This window comes from Sminthopsis crassicaudata, chromosome 2 (genome assembly GCF_048593235.1).
Source record: "Sminthopsis crassicaudata isolate SCR6 chromosome 2, ASM4859323v1, whole genome shotgun sequence".
NCBI classification, from domain to species: Eukaryota; Metazoa; Chordata; class Mammalia; order Dasyuromorphia; family Dasyuridae; genus Sminthopsis; species Sminthopsis crassicaudata.
The window spans coordinates 121,743,809-121,768,542 of NC_133618.1; the positions used below are offsets into that span (position 1 = coordinate 121,743,809).

At 32.6% G+C, this 24,734-nt stretch overlaps 1 protein-coding gene across 3 annotated transcripts in view; it reads left to right on the forward strand.

Moving 5' to 3' along the window:
• NFU1 (NFU1 iron-sulfur cluster scaffold) overlaps positions 1-24,487 on the forward strand; it is a 37,745-nt gene extending 13,258 nt beyond the window's left edge. For 2 of the 3 annotated variants that reach the window (XM_074287134.1, XM_074287136.1), the window contains exons 4-8: positions 7,011-7,077; positions 13,331-13,445; positions 16,123-16,183; positions 20,729-20,903; positions 24,052-24,487. In XM_074287134.1, coding sequence (XP_074143235.1) covers positions 7,011-7,077; positions 13,331-13,445; positions 16,123-16,183; positions 20,729-20,903; positions 24,052-24,096 — 463 coding nt within the window. In that variant the 3' untranslated portion in view covers positions 24,097-24,487. Of the gene's footprint in view, positions 1-7,010; positions 7,078-13,330; positions 13,446-16,122; positions 16,184-20,728; positions 20,908-24,051 lie in introns of all 3 variants that reach the window. The other variant, XM_074287135.1, reaches the window with a different exon arrangement.
• Positions 24,488-24,734: the final 247 nt, after the last annotated feature.

The window sequence follows — 24,734 nt, forward strand, 5'->3', positions numbered from 1 at the left end:
CTTTATGCCTCTCATTTGTACACTTTTTTATTGACTTGGATAAAAACAAATATAGAAAAATTTGCAGATAATGCAAAACAGGAAGAGATGTGCTGGGTGAGCTAATAACAATCAGAATTCAAAAAGATCTTGACTAGTCAGAAAATGAACTGAAATTAACAAGATTATATTTAATGAAAATAAATGTAAAGTCTTCATTTAAACCTGAAACAGTTTTTTGTATGTGTTCAAGATCCCTGAAACTTGGTTAATGTGAAAAAGACCTGGGGAATTTAATTGACAATGATCTTGATCAGATGTGAGTCCCAACTATAATCAGACTTCTAAAAAAGATAATACATTTTTAGATTATATCAATAAAGAAATAGTATTCAGATTAGGGGAATCTGGTAAAACCATGAACTGGTAATATGTTGCATTCTAGGTTCCTCATGTTAAGAGAAATATTGGCAAACTGGAATGTATCAGGAACAAGTTGACTGGGGTGGTAGAGAATGGAAACCCTTTTGATGAGCAATAATTGGAGAAACAGGATAGCAGTCCTGTATTAAAGAAGATTTGGAGATGGATATGGAAATATGTATAGAATAAGTGCACATGTTTAACTTTAACCTATATTGGATTGCTTGCTGTGTAGAAGAAGTGGGAGGAGCAGAGAACAGAAGAAAAATTTGGAATACAAGATTTTGCAAAGGTGAAGTTGAAAACTATATATGTATTTGAAAAATCAAATACTATTTTAAAAAAAGATTTGGAGTAGAGGTTAGAGTCTCTTTTGGGTACTTCTAGGACCTTAGACAAAAGTCATTCCCAACTGTCTTAATTTTAGTCTTTCCCTCATTACATTACTCATTATCCTCTACTTGCAAACATCCTCAGGTCTTTCTGAGCTAGTTTCTGTGCTATCTCTCTTTTCCCATTATTAAATTTCTTTTAAAATTTATAAAAATTTATATCTCTTCTTCCTCATAGTCTACCTTTTACTTAAAACCCTTTCTTCCCATATTTCTCTACTGAAATTGTTCTCAAATTTCACCAGTTTCTAGATCCAGAAGCCTTTTTCCAATCACTATCAACTTCTCAGTGTTTTTGATACTGTTGACTACCTCATGTAATGAATGTAGTTTTCTTCCTTGGTTTTGGATTCATTACATTCTTCTAGTTGTTCTTCTAGTTTTCTAATTGTAATTTCCCCAAATTCTTTTACTCATTTAAGTTAATATTAACATTCCAGTAAAATCTGTCTCTGATCCTCTTCTCTCTATATATTCTCTCTTGTCAAGCTTATTCATTGCCATTGTTTCCACTACTATCTCTGTGGAAATAATTCTTAATTCTATATATCTGCTTTTGACTTGTCTTCTAGCTCACATCTCCAACTGGCTTTAAAAAATTTTCATTAGAAAAAAAAAAAAAATCAAAGGATGATGGCCTAGCTATACCAGACCTAAAATTATATTAAAAAGCAGCAGTCATCAAAACCATTTGGTACTTGCTAAGAAATAGAGTAGTCAATCAGTGGAATAGATTAGGTTTACAAAACACAATAGTCACTGACTATAGTAATCTAGGGTTTGATAAACCCAAAGATCTCAATTTTTGGGATAAGAACTCACTATTTAACAAAAATTGCTGGGAAAATTAGAAAATAGTATGACAGAAACTAGGCATTGATCAACACCTAACATCCTATACCAAGATAAGGTCGAAATGGATTCATGATTTAGAATAAAGGGTGATACTATAAGCAAATTAGAAGAACAAGGGATAATCTACCTTTCAGATCTGTGCAAGAGGGAATTTATGGCCAAAGAAGAATAGAGGACATTATGAAATGCAAAATGGATCATTTTGATTATATTAAATTTAAAAGATTTTATACAAACAAAACCAATGCAGCCGAGATTAGAAGGGAAGCAAAAAACTGGGGAAATTTTTTTAACATCTGAGTTCTGATAAAGGCCTCATTTCTAAAATATATAGAGAGAATTGACTCAAATTTATAAGAATACAAATCATTCTCCAGTTGATAAATGGTCAAAAAATATGAACAGACAATTTTCAGACAAAGAAATTAAAATCATTTCTAGTCATGAAAAAAATGCTCTAAATCACTATTGATCAGAGAAATGCAAATTAAAACCACTCTAAGGCACCACTACACACCTCTCAGATTGGCTAAGATGACAGGAAAAGATAATGGTAAATGTTGGAGGGGATGTGAAATTGTGAACTGATCCAACTATTCTGGAGAGCACTTTGGCACTATGTCCAAAGGGCTATCAAACTGTATATACCCTTTGATCCAGCAGTGTCTCTACTGGGCCTGTATCCCAAAGAGAGAATAAAAAAGGAAAATGGACCCACATATGCAAACTGGAAACTGAATGGATGCCTATCAGTTGGAGAATGGCTGAATAAGTTACAGTATATGAATGTTATGGAATAGTATTGTTCTATAAGAAATGATCGGCAGGATGATTTCAGAAAGGCCTGGAGAGACTTACATGAACTAATGCTAAGTGAGATGAGCAGGACCAGGAGATCATTATATACTTCAACAACAATACTATATGATGATCAATTCTGATGTATGTAGCCATCTTCAACAATGAGATGAACCAAATCAGTTCCAATAGAGCAGTAATGAACTGAACCAGCTACACCCAGCAAAAGAACTCTGGGAGATGACTATGAACCACTACATAGAATTCCCAATCCTCCTATTTTTTTCTGCCTGCATTTTTTATTTCCTTTACAGGCTAATTGTACATTATTTCAAAGTCCGATTCTTTTTGTATAGCAAAATAACTGTTTGGACATGTATACACATATTGTATTTAACTTATACTTTTAACATATTTAACATGTGTTTTTTTGTTTGTTTGTTTGTTTTGAGGCTCGGGTTAAGTGACTTGCCCAGGGTCACACAGCTAGGAAGTGTTAAGTGTCTGAGACCAGATTTGAACTCCTCCTTCAGGTCCTCCTGAATTCAAGGCTGGTGCTCTATCCACTGTGCCACCTAGCTGCCCTTTTATTTATTTATTTATTTATTAATTGGTTGATTGATTTTTATGTTTATGAAGTATCTTCCTTCCTTTGACCTGTCCAAGTTAACATTCCTTACTTGTGACAGGACAGGACATTCTGACTAGAGAAATTAACATTAGCATCATTTCTAATTAAGAAATTATCTCCTACCACTAGATTTTTCAGTCTATTCTGAAAAGATTTCCCTGAGGTTCTATGTGACTCAGCTCCTAATCTTTTGGGCTTCCTTTGATTTTTTCATCATTTTGCCATTAGTGAACTTTTGGGTGACATAAGCAACAAGATGGCAGATTAGACATTTTCTCCAATCTCCATGATCTCTCACACCTCTCCAAAACAAATTCTGTACCAAAGATAAAAAATCTTCTGCAGTTTTCACGGTCTAGGAGCCAGCTTCTTAAAGTATGAGTCACAACCCCATATTGAATCTTTTAAACTAAATATTGGGCCTTTTAAGCTAAAATCATGAAATTATAATTTATTATCAGTAAATGTTTGATTTGTATATCTGTTTTATGTATTTATATATCTGAAGTCCTGTAAAAAATATTTGAGTGAATAGGGAGTGTGAGTGGAAAAAATTTAAGAAGTCTTGGTCTAGGACACCTGGAATATGCATGGGTAATGACTGAAATTATGGCCATTCCTGAAGAGGAAAAGCAAAACACAGGAACATTAAAGGAAAATATGTAGAACAGCTAGATGGCATAGTGTGTACAGTACCACCCTGAAGTCAGAAAAACCTAGTTCAAATGTGACCTCAAACACTGCAAATCATTTAACCCCAATTGTCTTGCAAAAAGAAAAAGAAAATATGCTCACTATGCAAGCAAAACATTTATCTGAAAGATAGTGTGCATAGACAATCTAAGGATCACAGGTCTCCTACAAGAAGAGAGAAGGACAAAAAAATCTCAACCCCATAATGAAGGAAATAATGAAATATAACTGCCCTGAATCTCTGAACATAGGAAATAAAAATTTAATTGAAAGAACTCACAAATTACATCCATAAAAAAAATAAGGGTGCAAACTTCAAGACACATAGTAATTTAATATTTCAATTCAGAAAGAAATTCTGCAAGCCATCAAGAGAAAAACCATTAAATACAAAGGAAAAAGGACATTTGAATTATGTAAAAATATTTCACAATCAACAGAAAAAAAGGAGAAGAAATGGAATAATGTGTTCCAAAGAGCATTATGAATTATTTTGCAGATATTTTATTTCCCCCATTTCATATAAAATGATTTTCAGCATTTGCTTTCAATACTTTGAGTTGCAGATTCTTTTTGTTTTTTTTTTTTATTTTATTATAGCTTTTTATTTACAAAACATATGTATGGGTAATCTTTCAACATTGATCCTTGCAAAACCTTTTGTTCCAAATTTTTCCCTCCTTTCCCCCCACCTCTTCCCCTAAATGGCAGGTAGTCCAATACATGTTAAATATGTTAAAATATATGTTAAATGCAAAATATGTATACACATTTATACAGTTATCTTGCTGCACAATAAAAATCGGATTTAGAAAGAAAAAAAACCTGAGAAGGAAAACAAAAATGCAAGCAAGCAATAACAAAACTATGTTGTGGTATACATTCAGTTCCCATAATCTTCTCTCTGGGTGTAGATGACTCTCTTTATTATTGAACAATTGGAAATGATTTGAATCATCTCATTGTTGAAGAGAGCCATGTCTATCAGAATTGATTATCATATAATCTTGTTGCCATATAGAATGATCTCCTGGTTCTGCTCATTTCACTTAATATCAGTTCATGTAAGTCTCTCCAGGCCTCTCTGAAATGATCCTGCTGGTCGTTTCTTATAGAACAATAATATTCCGTAGCATTAATATGCTCTAACTTATTCAGCCATTCTCCAATTGATGGGCATCCACTCAGTTTCCATTTTCTAGTCACTACAAAAAGAGCTGTCACAAACATGAGTTCCAGATTCTCTCATTTCTTCCCTCTTCATCCTTCTCCTATTGAGATGGCATAGGTGAAGTTATATAAAACATATTCTACAAATATGAGCTTAGCTGTACAATACAAAAGATAATTGTTCAATAATAAAGAAGGGTTTGAAATTTTTTTTAGAAAAAAAAATGAAATTGAAGTAGGTATTTAGCACTCCAGTAGAAAATGCATAAGTCCATAAATGCAACAGCCAAGGACTGGACTGACAACAGTGACAATAGAGATATTAGTAAGAGACTTGTTTCTAAATATACACAAGGAGACCACAGTGAAGGTGTTAATCTGGTAGAAATAAGGAAGAGGGCGGTCAGGAGGATTATGGATATAACTTAGTGAAATCCGATCTACAGATGAAGTGATGGGGTTTTTTGTTTGTGTTTTTGTTTTTAATGGGATAGCACTCTCACATGGGGAGGGATATAACAAGTCAGGAGAAGTGCAGGAGGATAGAAAGGAGTGAATGATAAGCCAGGGTAGAATCAAGGGTGAGCTATTACAGGAGATAACTTTTGTGATCTCAGAAAGAAATGAGCATTTTGCTATCAGTACTTCTAGTCCTCTGTCCTTAGTGTCCTTCACTAATTTTTTAGTGAGACCCTTCAGAAAACTAGAGGATGCTCTTTTGTCTTTGCATCTCTCAGTTCTCATCCTTTTCATTCTCAAATCTCTGCTTGCTCTCTTTTAAAGAATAAGTCTAAGATGCAAATGTCTGATAGCCCATGTCTCACTCATTTCTAAGATTCTGGAGCCAATTTGTTTTAATTATTTTAACTCTTTTCCCAATGACAGTATATGCTTAAAGAGAAAAAGTAAGCTGTTTATAATATGGTTTGTAGCTTCATATATAGTCTTTAAAAAAAAAAAATTCTGCTCTGTGTTCTGAGATGACCAACTGTAAATGACTTTGCTATTCTCAGCAGTACAATGATCTACACTTACTCTGAAGGATTTAGGATGAAAAATCCATACCCAAAGAAGAAACTGATTGTGTCTAAATATAGATTAAATAATAGTTTCTGTCTTTCTCTCTCTTTTAACTGTATTTTACTTGAGGGTTTTTTTTAATTAGGATGAGAGATCTATGTTTTCTTTCACAACATGACTTTTATGGACACAGTTTACATAACTTCTCATGTGGCGTCTTAATCAAAGTTAGAAGTGGGGATAAGGGAAAGAATCTGGAACTCAGAAGTTTTAAAAAAAACAAATATAATAAAAATCTTTTAAGTGTAACTGGGGGAAATATTAAATAAAAAAGAAATTTAAAAAATAAAAAATCTGCTTTGTATATGGAAATGTTCCTCTTATTTGGTGTTAGCTAAGTTCAGAAGACAAGAGAATGATGATGATGGTCTGAATTAAAGTGGTGTCCTTTGAATACTAAGGTGAGGATAGATGTGGAGATAAAATAATTGGTAAGATCTGGCAAATGGGTATGGAAGGTTATGGAAAATGAGAGTAACAGAAAGGTTAAGGTTATTCAAGGTTACAAACTTGAAAGAATGGTAGTGACTTCACCCAAATTAGAACATTTTGAAAAGGGATACCCTGTGGGAAGGAATAGTTAGTTCTGACTTCTGCTTTCAAATGATGTGAATGGACAAATGAAAGCAATTTAAAAATAATTATCAGCTACCACCTTGTCTTTTGATGTGGAGAAGGGAGGTCATACTTCTAATTTAAGTCATAGTTCACAAAATTGTTTAGTCTTTGTTTTGTTTTAACCAGATCCAACATTTCATTATTTAAAGAAAGCCTCTCTAGAGGAACTCTTATCATTACATGTAAACAACAGTTTGGCAATATATCCTCATAGATGCCTGGGAGCTTTGAGAGGCATCACACAGCCAGTATATGTCTGCAGTGAAAAGTGGACCCAAGTCCTTCTGACTCCCAAGCTAGCTGCCTAGCCAGTGTACCTTTTTGAATCTTATTGATGAGAAAATTCTTTTTTTTTCCCCATTTGATTTTAGGCAGTTATTCAGGATTGAAGGAGTAAAAAGTGTCTTCTTAGGACCAGATTTCATCACAATCACAAAGGTAAGAGAAGAAAACCAGAAAATAGGCCTGGAAATGTTTTCATTTGTTTCCAGCTGCAGTTTTTTGCCCATCTAATTCTCCATTCTGTCCTACTAATGATGTTGCCTAGTCTATAATTAAACATCTTCAATAAGAGATTTATACTGTTTCATTAAATGTACCTTTTTATATGTCAATAACTTTAACAATGTAAATGAAATGAAAGAACACTTACAAAGATATAAACTACCTAAATTAATTGAAATAGTAGATTATCTAAATAAAGTCATTTTAGAAAAAGAAATTGAACAAGCCATTAATAAGCTTCCTAAAAAAAAAGAAAAAAAAAAAAAGCATCAGGATTGGATGAATTTATAAGTGAATCCTAGCAGATATTAAAGATTAATTCAGATATTAAATAAGTTGGACAGATATTAAATAAGAGACAAAGAAGGAATTCTATCAGATTCCTTTAATGAAACAAATATAGTACTAATACTTAAACCAAGAGCAAAAACAGAGAAAGAAAATTATAGACCATTTTCACTAGTAAATATGGATGCAACAATCTTAAATAAAATACTAGCTGAGAGAGTACAATAATATGTCACAAAGTTATACATTGTTACCAAATAGTATTTATACTAGGAATGCAGGAGTATTTTAATACAAAGAAACAATTTATATAATTGATTATATCAATAACAAAAATCATATGTTCATATCAATAGATGCAGAAAAGACTTTTGACAAAATACAAAAATTATTTGTAATGGGCATAAACCTGTCCAGTAAGGTTTAGAATCAAAAAGGGAATCGTTCAATATTTATTAGAAATGCTAACAATAGCAATAAGACAAGAAAAAGAAATTGAAGGAATCAGAAGGGGCAGTAAGATAATAAAACTGTCTGTTTTTGTAGACATATAATGATATGCCTAGAAAATCCTAGAGAAAACTATTTGAAACAATAATTTTAACCATTGCCAGATATAAAATAAATCATCAGTATTTCTTTATATTACAAACAAAATCCTTCAAGAAGAGATAGTAAAAGATATCTCATTTAAAGTAGCTATAGACAACATAAAATATGAGAGTATACCTGCTAAGACAAACCCAAGAACTACATGCTCATAATTATAAAATAATTTTTATACAAATAAATATCAAATTTAAGTAGTTGGAAAAATATTAATTGCTCATGGGTGAGTTGAGCCAGCATAATAAATATTATTAAAATGACAATTCTACCTAAACTATTTGTTCAGTGCCATCCCATTAAATTATCAAAACTGGAAAAAATAACAAAATTGATTTGAAAGAATAAAAAGTCAAGAATATGAAAAGAATCAATGAAAAAAAACATAAAGGAAATACCAGATCTTAAATTGTATTTTAAGGTGGCAGTTATGTAGACTATCTGATGCTGGCCAAGAAATAGAAAGATAATCAGTGGATTAGGGTAAACATACAATATATAGTAGTAAATAATTATTGTAACCTTGTGTTTGAGAAATGTAAAGACCTAAGACCTTAAAAATTAACATTTAGTAAAAATTGTTGGGAAATCTAGAAAGCAGTCTTATAGAAACTAGATTAATATCTTAACACCATTTACCAAGATAAGATCTAAATGGCTACATGGCTTAAACATAAAGGGAGATGATATAAGTAAAATTAGAAGAACATGGAGCATATACCTATCAGACTTAAGAATAGGAGAAAAATTTGTGAATAAACTAGAGATATAAATTATTATGTGATATAAAATGGATCATTTTGATTGTGTTAAATTTAAAAAGATTTTTTTTTCTTGTTATAGCCAAGATTATAAGGAAAGCTGATTGGAGAAAAACTTTTATGGACGGTTTTTCAAATATATAGTAAACTTTGTCAAATTTATAAGAATATGAATCATTCCCCAATTGATAAATGGTCAAAAGTAGCTTGTAGATGAAAAAATCAAAGCTATATACTGTCATGTGGAAAAAATGCATTAAATCATTGATTACAGAAATGAAAATTTAAACAATTTTAAGATATCTCATACTTATAAGATTGGCTAAAATAATAGAAAGAGAAAATGAGTGTAGGAGCAGATGTGGAAAAATTGGAACACTAATTCACTGTTGGTGGAATTGTGAACCATTTTGGAAAGCAATCTGAAATTACACTCTTAAGAATTGTATAACTATGTATATCCTTTTACCCAGCAATACCACTATGAGCTCTGTTTCCCAAAGTGATCAGGGAAAAAGAAAAATAGCTCATATGTTCTCAAATACTTACAGTTCTGTCATGGCAAAGAACTGAAAATAGAGGGGATATTTGTTAGTTGTGGAATGGCAAAATAAGTTCTGGTATACTGTTGTAATGGAATACTACTATTCTATAAGAAATAAGGTAAATAGGTTTTAGAAAGACATGAAATAATGAAGAGTGAAATGAGCAGAACCAAGAAAACATTGTATACAGTAGTAGCAATATTGCTTGAAGAATAACTGAAAAATTAAGCTAGTCTGAATATTAGAAATATTCAAATTAACTAAAAGGACCAATGAAGGATGATGCTACCCTTCTCCAGATAAAACTGATAAGTGGAAGTATTCATAGTGTGGTTTTACATATACATATATGTACACATGTATTTACAATACATATATAGATATGTGGATGTGTATATACATATATGTGTGTATATATAGATTTTGTACATATATATGTATCTATGTCAAATGATGGCTTTCTCTAATGTGGGAGGAGCATAGAGGAGATAGCTTGGAACTTAAATGGTAACAAATATATATATATATATATATATTTTTTTTTTTTTTCTTTTTTTTTAAGAACCTCTCTTTAGTTTTCACAAGGAACTATCTCATGACATAAAAATGACTATAATAGATCAAATCTTGGTTCAATTATCTTATTTTTGTTTTAGTAGAACACCTTATAATAGAAGGTCATTTTGAAGAATACAATCACTTTTAACATTGACCTCACCAATTATGGATATCCCCTATATAGGATATTTATAAAATTGAAAATAGTTATGTTCAGTAGTATTTCTCTATTTTTTGTAAAGTTGTTTCTTTCAAACTTCAAGTGGTATCCTCAATTTGTAGTTTCTGATAGTTGGCAAAAGAGTTGGTATTTTTAATGTCCATGCCCCCATAGTCGTAAACGCTATCACTATATCTCTTTCAATCCTTCATATTTTCAGACTAGAGTTCTAATCATCTTAATGTTCTTCCACCTCACTGCCTCAAACATCTTAATTATTTTAGCCACTCTTCTCTGGGATATTCCCAGCATTTTGTTTTTTCCAAAAATTAACTAGTTGATTGCTTTTATAGATACCAAAGTATTCATAGCAGTACTTTTGATGGAGAAAAGAAATAGAAATAAAATTAGTTCTCTTTGGTTGAGCAATAGCTAAAAAATTGTGATGTATGAATATAATGGCATATTCGTTTGCTATAAGAAACAGTGAAAGTGAAACATTCAGTAATTTAGCTCCAACATATCTTACTTTACCTCTAACTATTTACCTTTCATAAGCTTTCACTCCATCCTATTTGTCACCCAACCTTACTAAATTTTAAAACCTCCATATTTTTATTTATATTCTCCCTGATCTGCAATATCTTTCTCATAGCTTTCTACCTATCAGACTCTTAGCAGCTTAAACCTTCTTACATTACTCAAGTTCTTTCCAAATTATCTCAGTTGGACATAATCACTCCTCTAAAGTCCTATAGTTGCGATTGTCTAACACTTTTCCAAGTAACTGCTTAGAAGAAGGGAAAGAGCATTGATTTGGAATCATGGAATATGTATTCTACTTCTGACCTTGACACCTACATAAACATAGTGACTATGGGCAAACCACGTACCCTTTCCTGAGTCTTTGTTTTTCTCCTTTTTAAGATCTAAGAGTCATAATAATTATTGAGAGATTAAAATAAGATAATGTGTGAATGGTGCTTTCAGTAAATCTTTGAGAGCTTTATTATTTATTACATGTTTTATCTTTATCTAACAATTAAAATAGGAAAATCTGCTTAAAGAAAAAGAAAATACACTTAAAATGGGGAATTGTATTTCTTAATAGATAGTTGGGGGGAAGACTTGATTGGGACTTTATCTTGGAAAATGAAACTAAAAATTGTTAAAATATTACATTTTTAACAAAACTTAGGTAATTTTAACTAAGCACTAACTTTTAGAACAATCAGTGAATCAAATATTGATTTGCAGTGGACAAAATTTTTGACAAAATTTATGAATATGATTTCCTTCATTTCTACAACATGCTTAGAAAGAGGACCAATTTGCAAATATGTTCAGGAGTTTCACTAGTTTTCTCAATGGCCCCTCAAAATTCTTTGATATTCTTTACTTTTGAAGCATCTACCAATGCTCTGGAGGCTAACCCACTATGATAACTAGATCCTGACTCACAAAAAACAAGATGTTAGTTGATTGGATAAATAGGTGGTGATAGATATTAGTGTTAAATAAGGTGAGATGTTCAAATAGAGATTGACTTTATAAATGGCCAGCTTATGCAGGGTTTTGCTTCCTTATTCAACCTGCAACCTTATGGGAAAGCAGTGTGGCATAATTAATTAAATAAATAATAGTCAGAAAGCATTTATTAAATGGCTACTGTGGACTAGACAGTGTGCCAAAAGCTGGGAAAACAAAGACAGAAAAATGAAACAGTCCCTACTTTTAAGTAGTAGACATTCCATCTGTAAGTATATATAAAATAGACATAAATACAATAAATATAAAATTAGCATAAGGTAATTAGGGAGGGAGGAGCCTGGCAGTTAAAGGGATCATGAAAATCGAGAAAAAAACCAATCTGAGCATTGTCAGCCTTTGTATTAGGAAGGTTCGAATTTAAATTTTAACATTTACACAAACTAGTAAGTTACCTTCTCAGTGCCCCAGACAGCTACATTCTTGGTGCCCCAGACAACTAGATTATATTACAGATCAGTTGCTGAACTGCATTGGGAGAGTGCTTACAGTAAGATTTTCCTAAATCAGTAGAATCACAATCACCAAAACAAAAATCGATACTCATATATTGAATACCTGCATAATGAAGAACTTTTATAGATTGTAAACTCCCTGAAGATAGGCCTTTGTCTTCAAATAGTCATAAAGCATATTAACTCATTATTACAGAAGCAGAAGGGAAACAATTTCTTGTCTCAAAAGCTTACATGTGAGAGGAGAGAAATGATATATATGAGCATAAGTTAGTTGTAGAGATGTGTACATAAATTATTTTGGAGGGCAGCCTTAGTATCTATGGGGATCAGGAGTGGTTTCATGTGGGAGGTGACATTTCAACTGAGCTTTGAGGGGAACTAGGGATTATCTGAGGTAAGGGAAAGAAAAGAATGCATTTCGAGTTAGGGGCAGAGTTTGTGCAGAAGTATGGTAGTGGGAGGCAGAATGTTGTGTAAAGAGAAAACCTATTTTTGTCTGGAAAGTAGATTTTGTGAAGGGAGATAATTTGTGAAGGTATTTATATGCCAAATAGAATTTATCTTTTATCTTTAGGAACCACTGGAACTTTCTGAGAAAGAAAATGATATGGTCAGACTTCTGCTTTAGGAATATTATTTTGTATTCCCCCATAGTATTTCACTGCTTAATAAGCACATTTAGAGGAATGGAGTAAGCATGGTCTGTCTTTCGAATATTATTTTGTATTATATTACCATGGGCTTATCAAGGGAATCTTGTAAATATGCCAAAGTAGGACATCTTCCCCGAAGCTGGGCCTTCACATTCTAACTTCATGGGAAGAGATGTGTTTTGGCTCCAAAGTGAGGGACTCGTGCGTTTGGGAGACAGGAGTTATGGACGCCTTTTTGTTTCTCCTTCATAGTCATTCCTCAGTGTATCTCTCCTCTTCCCCTTTGCAGTCTTTAATACTCTGGAATATTTAAAAACTCACTTATTACTAGTCAAAAGGACTCGGGTAACTGAGGCAGTTTCTAGTCTTCCTCAGTTTTACCTTTCCAGTCAAATTCATATTATTTTAGATTTACTAGCATTAGCTTGAGGTTGTAGTTTTTTCAAGTCACTACAGGCCAGAAGGAATGAAATGAGCCTCCAGGAATGAAAGCTGTCAAATAAAATTTGTCAAATTTTTTAAAATGATGTTGTAAAGGTTCTTTAAAAATAATTACATGGGAATGTAATTGGGCAAAAACATAGTAACATTTTTCTTCATACATTTATAGGAGAGTGAAGACTTAGATTGGAATTTACTGAAACCAGATATTTATGCAACAATTATGGATTTCTTTGCATCTGGTTTGCCCCTAGTTAATGAAGAATCACTTTCTACAGAAGCAGGTAAATGGAAATATTTGGAAAGTAGCTTTTGTCTTTTTAATACTTCCACACTTAATATCTTTCTAAAGTGTGTTCTTTCTGAGGTCAGATAAATAAATGAATGAGAAGTTATTGGAGGCTTACTAATATATTTATCTCTGTAAATGACTTCCTATGCAATTAATACCTTCCAGCAGTTTGGAGAATATATATATATCTTAAAAGTAAAAGGAGGGCATTATTTACAGGAGTTTTATAAAATGAAGTCTTTTGTACTGTGAGTAATGACAATCAAACTTAATAAGTTTTATAACTATCAATTGTAGTTTACTTATGTAAATTAATGTATAATGAAAAAAGATTCTGGCATCCTAAGAAATTTTCAGTAAGGAGTTGATGCTGTCTATGAGGACATGCCAACAAATGATTCTGAAGACAAAAACAAAGATCTTTTGAAATTTATTCACCTGAGAAGTTTTTTTTTCTTTCTTTCTTTCTTTCTTTTTTTTTTTTTAAATGTATCTCTCAGATAAATCTTTATCTTTTGTGCTATGTGCTTTTCAAGGTCTAGATTTGACTGTTTAGGGAAAAAACTGCATTTCCTGAATGAGCCAACTAGTTTAAATTTAAGGCTCATATCTTTTATCCTTGAGTTTCTCTGTGACTATGATATTGACTCATATTATTTGTGCTCATATATAGAAGTTGGTAGAGGCGGCTATGTGGCATGGGGGTTAAAGTGCTGGTGGAGTCAGAAAGACCAGAGTTTAATTCTGTCTTCAAATATTTGCTAGTTGTGTGATCCTGGGCAAGTCACTTAACTCTGTTGCCTCATCTTTCTCATCTATAAAATTAACTGGAGAAGGAAATGGCAAAGTCCAGTATATTTGCCAAGAAAGCTCCATGAAGAGTCAGACACAAATAAAATAATTGAATAAGTTGGTAGTATTAAATATTAACTTAAAAATTTTCCTAAATTTGTGCATCTAGTGTCATCTAGTGTCTAAATAAGGCAACTGCAATGAGATAGTCTTCAAGGTATCAGAGAAACCTAAAAAATTAAAGCCAGAATGAATAAGAAATGTATTGTAAATTCAGTGGATATAACTTAAAGGTCATTTCTTTAATGTGCTGTGCCCACCATAGGTACCTAATGTTGAATTGAATATTAACTTCATAATAGTCAAGATACTAGAGCTGGGGCTTAGAGTGTCAGTGTGCCTGCCACAGAACTGGGATTCTAAGAAGCTGAAAGGAGTGGATGAACCATTCTACTCTTTCCCTTCTTTCTCTGTTCTACCTCTGACACATACCATCTCTGTGACTGGGCAAGTCTCAATGTTCCAGATAGCTTCATAAAACATTTCTTTTCAGAGTAAACAATGATTTGAATTGATCAAATCTATTTCCTCATTAAAAGATATCACAAATCTGATCTCTCCATTCCCTTAGCCTGCCTCCCCCCCAGAAAAAACTTCATATAGTTTATAAATCAGCAGGTTCTCAACTTTAAAAAATTAAAGCCTAAAGCAAATACTGATGTGGATCAGCATATAGTCTTTTTTCCCCCTCAAAATCTTATATTTGGTTTGTCATTTGACCTCACTTCAAAAACAGCACATCAGTGGGGTAATAACAGTGTCCAGAGCCATGTGTATAACCCTAGTCAACACTAACTCCCAACCAAGTTCTTTTTCCCAAGACCTCAAGCTTCCACTCCTACTGGGCTTGGAGCAAGATGATTAGTTGGGGTGCCAGGGATAGTAGTTGTAGGCACACATAGCTGTTTAGAAGGCCCTTCACACTCAAAGCAGATGTTTGGATCAGACCTGAGAGGGATAGGATATTGGCAGGAATGCCAGAACTAGGAATTTGGTCTTGAAAGTGAGCACACACATTTTATATATTCATATATTTGTTGGTTTTGTCACCTTAAAACAAACTCTAATATAAAGTTTCTAGTAGAGGCCAAATCAAATGTTCCCTTTCTCTTTTTTTCCCAATCTTCATCCTCTCCTGGCTGCCCTCTGAGAACCCAGAGGCAGTATTATGTATGAAATTTTGCTACGACAGGCAGTGCCTCAAAGATCTCCTTGGGTGTCTAGCAGACATTTTTTCCATTGTTTTTCTATAGTATACAGTCTTTTACAAAGTAGTGACACCAAAGCAAAAAAAAGTGAACAGAAGTGTTACTTATGGAAACTTTAACAACTGTAAGAATTTTAAAGACCTTAATAGTTTTGCCAACATTGATTCTGGGAAAATTTGTATATAATTCTTCCAATTTTAATTAGATATGAAGTGTGAATTTTCATTTAAAATTCTCTACCAAAAACTAAAGAACATCTCATTTTCCCCATTACTCTGGCTAGTAAATTTTTGCATTCTTTCTAGCTAAGATTTCAAAATGTAGGACTCTTCTAGGGCATAAACAGCACCACTGTATATCACATTGGCCATTCATCACATTATGTCAAATTAATCTCACTTCCTGCTTCCTGGTAGAATTTTCCATTTCCAAAAAAATTATGGAGCTAACAAGTAATATAAAGATACCATTATATTTAATAAATTATCTTACTTGTCCCTCAATGTGATTTTGCTTTAAAATGTAAATCTTTCCTTTTTTTAATCCTAAATTTTTTTTAAGTTCTATCATATTGCTGCTATTAAAACTTTGCTTTGTGCTTGTTCCTAGCAACTGAAGAGGATGATGAAGTTGTAGCAATGATTAAAGAATTGTTGGATACAAGGATAAGGTATCATCATGGAAATGATTTTAATAGTCTGAAAGATTGTGGTTATGAGCAAATGTGCAAATTAATTTATATAAGATATTTAACTTATAACTGTGTCAGAGCTTAAATTCTACTTCTCTATACTTAAAACTAATTCACAAAATAAAACGGTTAAAAATGTAATTTTGAAGAATATATGTCAAATTGTATTGCATAAAGACATAAAAATTTAATGCTATGGATATATCCTGTTCTGGAGAAAGGGAATATTATTTTCAACCAGAAGGAGTCTGAATATTTTAAGGAAAAAGTGATGTTTGAATTTAGCCTTGAAAATTGGATAGGACTAGGCAGCTAAATGGCACACTAGCTAGAGCACTGCTCCTGAAGTCAGGAGGACTCGAGTTCAAATCCAGCTTCCGATACCTAACACTTGCTAGCTGTAGCTGTGTGTGACCCTGGGCAAGTCATTTAATCCCAGTTGCTTCATGAAAAAACAAACAAAAATGAAAAATGGACAGGATTTTAAAAGATAAGTTATTCCAGAAATAAGTTTTCCCTCCTAGTCACTAGGAATTGGTGAACATGGCTCCATTTTTCTTCCTATGTTATTTAATCATTTGATAGTTTCAAAGCACTCTTCAAACTTGTGTAACTCTTTTAAATATATACAGAAAGTATATAAAAGCACTAAAAAGAAGAGAAATTTTATACTATGTAATTGCATGTTTAAGAGATTTATTTTTTGGTTTGTATATTTTGAAGGAAGTGAACCTAAAAGTATTTATATATTCTTTGCTTGACTTCATATAATTGAGAAAATTCTTTTGGGGAAAGAATAATAAACTTAGAATCAGGAGAGAGCCAGTGTCCACAATTATTTGTTTTGAAGAGTTTTAAATTCTTTGTAAAATTTCTCCAGCTTTTTATCAGATATTAGGATATAAAGTGTAGTTACCTTTTTTTATTTTATTTTAATGGCATATCATCTTTCCAATTGCAAGTAAAGATAATTTTAAACATTCATGTTTATAAGATTTTGAGTTTCATTTTTTTCTTTCCCCCTCTCTCACATCTCCCCTCCCCCAAACAGCAAGCTTTCTGATATAGGTTATATATGGATATTCAATTTTTAACATATTTTCATATGATTCATATTGTGAAAGAAAAATCAGAACAAAAGGGAAAACCATGAAAAAGAAAAAAACAAATTTAAAATAGTGAAAATAGTATGCTTCAATCTGTATCAGTCTCTATAGTTCTTTCTTTGGATACAGATGACATTTTTCATCCAAAATCTGTTGGAATTGTTTTGAATCACTATATCACTGAAAAAAGCTTACTCTATCATAGTTGATCATTTTATAATCTTGCTGTTACTGTGTACAATATTTTCCTTATTCTGTCCACTCTAAAGTCAGCATGAAGTCATAAGCATGACTTACTTCATGTAAGTCTTTCAAGCTTTTCTGGAAATTCTGTTTATATACTTATAGAATAATAGCATTCTATTATATTTATATACCATAACTTATTCAGCCACTCTCCAACTGATGAGCATCCATTCAATTTTCAATTCCTTGCCACCACAAAAACAGCTGCTACATTTTTACATTATGTGGGTCCTTTTCCCTCTTTTATTATCTCTTTGGTAGACAGATCCAGTAGTGTGTTACAGTTATCTTTATGGTGATTTTTGTTTGTTTTTTGCTGGTCTCATGAGAAAATTAAGAAAACTACTACAGTACATGACCAAGTATTCCATAAAATGATGTTTCTTGTTGCTTTTTGGATTCATGATAAAACTGATTCTTTCATTTGCCTCTGATTAGAGAATCTGTGAGCTAATCCTTTATCAGCTCATTGTTCATTGGACAAAGATCTCACATTTGGAGAACTGACAGTTGAATGAATGTATACAATTAATCTCAAAATTGTTGTGCTCGTTATCCATAGTCCCCTTTCCTAATTCTGCAGTCATCACTGCTGAAGTAGAAAGTGGGTATGCCCAAAATTAAGTCTGCATTTTTCTTAGTTTTATGAATTACCATAGACCAGAAATTCCTCACCTTGTGTTCAATCTACTGATTGAAACTTAGCTAGATTTGTCCTTGAGTAGCAGACTGTCAATAGGAATTTTGTTGTTCAGTTCTTTCCATCTCTTTATGACACTATTTGGAGTTTCATGGCAAAGACACTGGAGTGGTTTTCCATTTCCTTCTCAGCTTATTATATAGTTAAGAAACTGGCAAACAGGGTTAAATGACTTTCCCAAAGTCACACAGCTAGGAAGTGTCTTAGGCCAGATTTGAAAGGAAGGTGAGACTTCCTGACTCCCGGCCTGGGCACTATTCACTGAACCACCTGGTTGCTTCATGTCAGTGTTTTACCAACAAGTAAACTGAACATCCAAGAATTAAGTACTTTGCCTAAGGGCACAATGCTAAATGACAATCATTATTCAATCCTCTAGGCTTCTGATTCTGAATTTATTACTTTTTCTATAGCAACACAAATGTTTTCTTGCTATTCTTCCCCTCTCTAGTCTCTCCTAATGCTCAATTGCAATCATGTCATTCTACTGTTCCAAAAGTTAACATGGTTCTTCACTGCCTATTGATTAAATTCTTTAAAACCTTGCATTTAAAACCTTCCACCTCCCTTTCCAGCTCTTTTTTCCCACCACTCCCCCTCACACAGTCTGTGCTTTAGGTCCAAACTAGACAGTTTGCTCTTTTCTAAGTCCATTGTTGCATATTCTCTCTTTCATTCTTAAGTCCCTTTTTCAAGCAGACAAAACTCTATATAGTCTACCCCTAACTATTAAGATTCTTCTATCTCTCAAAGCCGTGCTCAAGTATTATTTTTCTCCATGAAGCCTTCAATTTGAATCCCTCAATATGAAAGTCATCTCTCCAACAAAAATTCTCATAGCATTTTTTAAACCTCTATTATAGTAATTATTACTTTATTTTGTCTTATGGTCATTGTGCATGTGATTTATTCCCTGACTAAATGATGATCTCCTTAAAGGCCTGAGCCTTTTTTATCCTTTTTATCACTCACACTATGTAGCACTCAATAGATACTTAAACAATTGTTAAATTGCTGGGGCTCTATAATGAATTCTTAGTTATCCTAGTTTGGGCGCTATATTCTAATCATTTTTCTTTAAAGTAGAGGGGGAATGAGGAGGTCATACCAAGGGGATATATATATATATATATATATATATATATATATATATATATATATATATATATATATATATATATATATATATATATATATATATATATAAAACAGAAGTCATTCATTCTCTATCAGTTTCTGTTTTCTTCTTCTATGTAAAGAAAAAGTTGGACTAGAGATAATCTCTAATGTCTTTTCCAATTTAATGATCTGTGGTCCTAAGGCTCTATGCTTTTGTCAATTATTCTTTGTATAATTGTTATTGGTAAGTAAGAGAGTTAGGGTTGTGGTTGTATTCTTAAGAAAGTTAAAGGTTCAGAATAGTTACTGTAGGTAATGAGATAGGGAGCCAATAAAAATTAAATGGAATGACTAGCAATAACAAGGGTCCAGATGATGTTACACTTCATAAAATTTTATAATGAATAAAGTCAACTCAATATTTTTACTTTCTCAGCAGCTCAAGTAGGAACAAAGAAATGGAATGGGGATGGGTTAGCCAAGGTTGAGGATCAGCAGATCAACACCAACGAAAAGTCTAAAGATGAAAGATTTAAAATTTAGAAGTCATTAATATGATAGACTATGAGTCAATCATAGAATCTCAAAGTTGTAAAAGACTTTAGAGATCATCCAGTTTAATCCATTTGTAAAGAGGAATTCCCAGTCAAGCACACCCTCTTATCCCTCAGCAAATGGTCATCTAGTCATTTATTAAAGACAGTTATAATGAAGAACTCTACTGTAGCCCATTCTACTTTGGAAAAATTTTTAATATCTACAGCATTATGTCATTTGCAAGAGGAGATAAAAAAATTTAGGACTGAAATCTGCTTCTCTGTAATTTCTACCCCCGTTCCTGTTTTTGCTTTCTGAAGCAAGTTAAAATTAATCTCGTTCCATTTTTTGTGTGAAAACAAGTAAAACCAGATTGGAGAAGAAAGCCTAGGAGAATAAAGAAGTAGAAGTTACAGAACTAGAAGTCACAATAAAGATGAAGATTAGCATTAGTATGAATGAAAGAGTAAGTGAGGTAATATCATAGGAAGCCATAGTTCAGGGAGTTGAAATCCATTTTTCTGAAGCTTAGAGTGGTACAATTTCATGAGATGATGAAGCTCAAAGTATTTTAGAAACATTTTTTAGTTGAAAAGGAAAAATTTGGTCAATTAAGTAAAATTAAAGGTATAAAATAACTTCTAGCTAAAAAACAAATGTTATCATTTACTTGGAAAAAAATTTGATTACTTGTTCTCCATCTGAAGAGTAGCTTTAGCTTTATTTTACTGGCATAAAGCTAGTACATACCTAAATCTTACTGAATCTTTTAATTTTCTCTTGAATCTGTTTATTTTAAATATTCCCTGACCAAAGGCCAACTGTGCAAGAAGATGGAGGTGATGTGATCTACAAAGGCTTTGAAGATGGCATTGTACAGCTGAAACTGCAGGGTTCCTGTACCAGCTGTCCCAGCTCCATCATCACTCTGAAAAATGGAATCCAAAATATGCTGCAGTTCTATATTCCAGAAGTAGAAGGTGTAGAGCAGGTAGGTCAGTACTATTTTGCCACTTGAATATGTTATCAGTTCATCAGCTAGCAGTTCTTGAGAATGTGCCTTATATCAGGCATTGTGCATAAACACCTAAAAGTTGTGACTTGGAAGTCATTAATATGACAGACCAAAGGTCAATTATAGAATCTCAGAATTGTAAAAGACTAGAGATCATCTAGTTTAATCCATTCTGAAATGAAATCCCTATCCTCAGAGGATTTACCTGTTACCTGGGAGACAATATCAATACACATATATGTATGTGTATGTGTGCATATATATATAGAATATGTACAAAATAAATATAAGTAAATATAGAGAAAGAGTAAGTGGGGGGATCAAAAAAGTTTTATGTAGAAGGCAATATTTCAACTAAACCTTGTAGGAAATAAGGTATTTCAAAAAAGAGGGAAGGAGGAAGGATGTTCCAGGCATGGAGGACATCAAATGAAGACTCTTGAGATAGGAGTTTTAAATGTCATTTATGAGGAACAACTTTTTTTTCTCATTATGGCTAGTCCCTAAATTGTGGCAAAGAGGTAAAATGAAGCTGGAAAAGTATGTGGGTTGGGGCGAATTGTGTAAGAGCTTTAAATAGCAAACAGAGGAGTTTATATTTTTCCTCAAGATAATAGGGAGCCATAGAAGTATATGCAATAGTGGAGTGATGGAAACAGACTATGTTTAAAGAAAATCTCTTTGGCAACTGTGTGGAATATAGATTGGAATTGGTAGAGAAACCAATTAGGAGGTTACAGTCTTCTATCAGGTAGTGGCTGTGTAAGGAATGAGAAGTGTTATCTGTGAAAAGAAAAAGGCTAATCACTTAAATTTTATATTATTTGCAAATCCCTATTGTATTGGAATATGAGATTTAGAAAAGAATCACCAGATTGTGGTTCATTAGAATAATTTTTATCTTCTCAGTTGTTTATTCTGTGGTCTTATTTATGTTTAGTTCAGTATTTTATATCACACTGTTCAGAATATAACCTGTTCTTTTTAAAGTTGAGAGAAGGAACATCATCCCTAAATCCTATTTTATAGGTCATATGTAGGTCATAACATTCTAGATTAGATCAGAGAGGAAAATTGAGTTACTTCTTCAGCAATTATTGGGGAAAAATAGCCAGTTACTTTAGGTCTTTGATAAATTATTTTGTCGGAATAGATGGACTCATAAAGGGGTAAGAGTAGCCTGAGGAATCCCAGCCTGGAGCAGTGTACATGGTCCGAAATTCTTGAGCATGTCCAAATGGGAAGTTTGGGGGGAAGGTAGAAACAGTAAAGTAATTTGTTGACAAGTTGCAAATGTATTGATTTTTCCAGTTACAAATATCATTGGAAATGAACAGTGTTTAGATTCAGTAATCTTAAGTGCTTCTATTTCTTCATCACAAAACATGTCTTTGTGTGATATAATTTCAAATTTGTTTAGGTTTTGCTTTAGTCTTCTGATCATTATTTTATATTGAATATAAAGAGACGCAATGAATTTATAAAGAAATGTTTGTATTCACTAATCTAGGTGTGGTTGTTTTATGATATTCAAGTTAGGAACTTGTGGCACTTTAATTGCAATAGTCTTAGTGAAAAGGAGGAAGTTCTTTGTTTATGTGACCTCTTTTCCTTTCCAAAGAAAATAATTTACTGAATTATTCATCAACTTGTGCAACATGACCAAAACTCTATAAGATCTTTCCCTCTGGTGTGATATAATGGAAAGAAGGAGTCCTGGATTTGGAATAGGAAAATGGTTTTGGGTCTTAGCTCTACTTGCTAACTTAGAACAAATCACCTCTCTGGGCTGCAGTTTACTTAACTGTGAGATAAGAGTCAATAACATGCTACCCAGGCCTTTGAGGTTGTTGAGAGCAAAGTATATTGATACCTCAGTACTCATCTGCTTCAAAACTCATCAGATTTGGTATTTGAAGGATTTTGATGAGAAAATAAGTACTTCAGCACTTGTCACTTGCTGGGTACTCATTACACTTGGTTGTTGTCTTGACTGAGAAGTGATGTGATGTTGGCCAAGTATACCACTCATCTCCCTCCATCAACTATGGGCAGCTCCTCCCCAGCAAAAGCACTCTTGCAAGTCTGTCAGGGTAGAGTCCACAATGCTGAAGTTCTGAAGGCTGGTGGGCAAGTCATGGGACAGTTCCTGCAGGATGATAGGGCTGCAGCATTTAGTCTCCTAACTCCCAAAACAATAGTTTTGGAAGGGGGACACTGCAGCTGTCATGCTCAGCCCAAGGAGAAGCAGCTGAAACCACAAGGCAGTGATATGCCCAGACAAAGACAACAGAGGACCCAGAACTTCTTCCTGGCAGCCCTTTAGAGAACACTCTAAGACTATAAATTGCAAATAAAGTCTTAACCCTGACTTGGTTAGAAGGAGTTTCCTTCCCTTGGAATTGTTTGGACCTGTGAAATCACAGGCCTAGTCTTATTCCCTCATTAGGAGGGAGCAATGAAATATATCTTAGTAATACTTATATCTTTATATTATTTTTACAACCTCTTCCATCCCCCAGATTAACCTTCTCTTATGACAAAGAAAAGTAGTTTAAAAAATTATCCAGTACAGCTACCACAGCAAGGAATTTCAGCAGTGTTTTGGTTTACAATCATGTAAATTTTAGAATTTTTTTTAAAATACATTGTACATAGGGTCACTTTCAGGTTTATACCTACTATAAAGAGGAGAGTGCTAAAAGTCTGAGAAATGAAGAGGCCTGACTGGGTCAGTTGGAATAAAAGCCAATAACATTTTTCTGACCATTGGAATCATTTCTTATGCCTATGTGACTGATACCAAAGAAACCTATTCTTGGCCAGGGAGGTTGACTGGTTTGCTTCTTAAATATAAATATTTGATTTTCCTTCTTTCTATTAATGACAGTATAAACATGTAAATTTTTAATCTACAGTCAGATAAATATCAAAAACATCTTAAATATTTTAATGGAGTTTTCTTATTCTTATACATTGCTAGAGATTATATTCTTTCAGAAAAGATTATTTGGAAGGCCATATTCAAGAAAGTAGTTTCTTCTGATGAACATATTCAGAATAGTGTAAAGGCAATTTGAAACTTAATATTTGAAATATTTAATTCATTTTATTTTGTGTTTAGGTTGTAGATGATGAACTAGAAGAAAAAGATGCAAACTCACCCTGAAACACTACAAATTCCTTGAGGTGAATAGCATGGACCTCTGAAGAAATTTATTGAGGACTAATAAAAGGTGTCATTTTCTTCAAAGAACTATAATTAAATGTGGCAATTATTTTTCTTTATATTACTTGTTAAATAATTTATTTCAATCTGATTGATATTCTATAAATGTGACTTGTTTTCAAATAGATATTTTCTTTTTTTGTTTTTTATTTCAGTACAATTTTTCTTTTGTATAAAGTATAGAAAGGCTCAAAATAATTTTTCCTTATCTATTTTGTTTATCTCTAAGTACACACACATACATTAAAAAGAAATGTTAACAAAAAGTTATTTTCACATCCTGTGAATAAAATAAGAATGAACTCTTTGCCCAGAAAATCATGTCAACACATATTCCTAGTTCGTTTTTTTTGTTTGTTTGTTCGTTTGTTTTCTATTTTGAAATAGTGCTAGGAAAACTATCATCGGATAATGATTCTTGAAAATGAAAGTAGAAGATTAAATTAAAGCAGCTAACTGTTTTCCTCAATCCAAAGAAGGAAGAGTTTGTATCAGTTCTCAATTCAATATCGCTATTCTATTCTTAAATGCCACTCTAGTTATATTTACCTGTAGCCTATCTTTTGTTGAAAGTTTAT